We start from the raw sequence: 722 nt of genomic DNA, 5'->3' as shown, positions 1-722 counted from the left end.
TCTGTGAGCTGATCCAGAGCATGATTTGCCTCTACAGGTGCAAAAGCAATACAAGATAAGGTTCAAACAGATCAAGAAAACCAAAGCTGAATCTGAGGAGTACACACTCTCCAGCAGGGCTATGTCGGAACCCTCTAAACACAGTGAGGTAAGATCATGAACTGTCCCCCAGAGCACTTCAGTCACTGATCAGTTGAGCAGCACATGCCTATCACACTGGACAATTGGGTATAAAGCGGGTGATACCCTATTATGACTCACAGTGGTTTATATCTAGGCTCACTCAGGACATTTCTCTGTCGTGGAAAAAGGTCTTCCTCTACTTCTGCTCGTTGTGTTTCTATGTTCATCTTAACCCTTGTACATAACTATCTTCTTATTCTCCACCTGGGTTGAGCACCCTTTTCTGTAACATGCTGCATGGACTTTTTCATGCACAAAATATGTTAAAAAACAGAGAATGGTCCTATGTTAGGCTCAACTTAAACCGGAACTCTGGATCTGAAGCAGAGATGCACAAGCAATCCAGAGGCACTCATGTCACCACGGTACCCCTCTATATGTGTGTGTTTCTGCCAAATCCCTTCAGTTGTGTCTGACTCTTTGCAACCCTATGAACCATAGCCCATCAGGCTTCTCTTTCCGTGGGATTTTCCAGTCATGTATACTGGAGTGGGTTGCCATGTCCTCCTCTAGGGAATCTTCCTGACCCAGATATCAAA

The 722-nt window shown here is 44.7% G+C and overlaps 1 protein-coding gene across 1 annotated transcript in view; it reads left to right on the top strand.

The window, feature by feature from the left end:
* Positions 1-722, top strand: part of LOC104999631 (EGF-like module-containing mucin-like hormone receptor-like 2) — a 317,660-nt gene that overhangs the window by 297,219 nt on the left and 19,719 nt on the right. The window contains 1 exon segment of the mRNA XM_010855196.1: positions 38-148. Within this exon segment, the coding sequence (XP_010853498.1) occupies positions 38-148 (111 nt within the window).

This window comes from Bison bison, unplaced genomic scaffold, assembly GCF_000754665.1.
Source record: "Bison bison bison isolate TAMUID 2011002044 unplaced genomic scaffold, Bison_UMD1.0 scf7180017864358, whole genome shotgun sequence".
Taxonomy (NCBI): Eukaryota; Metazoa; Chordata; class Mammalia; order Artiodactyla; family Bovidae; genus Bison; species Bison bison.
This window is presented reverse-complemented; position numbering and strand designations above follow the sequence as displayed.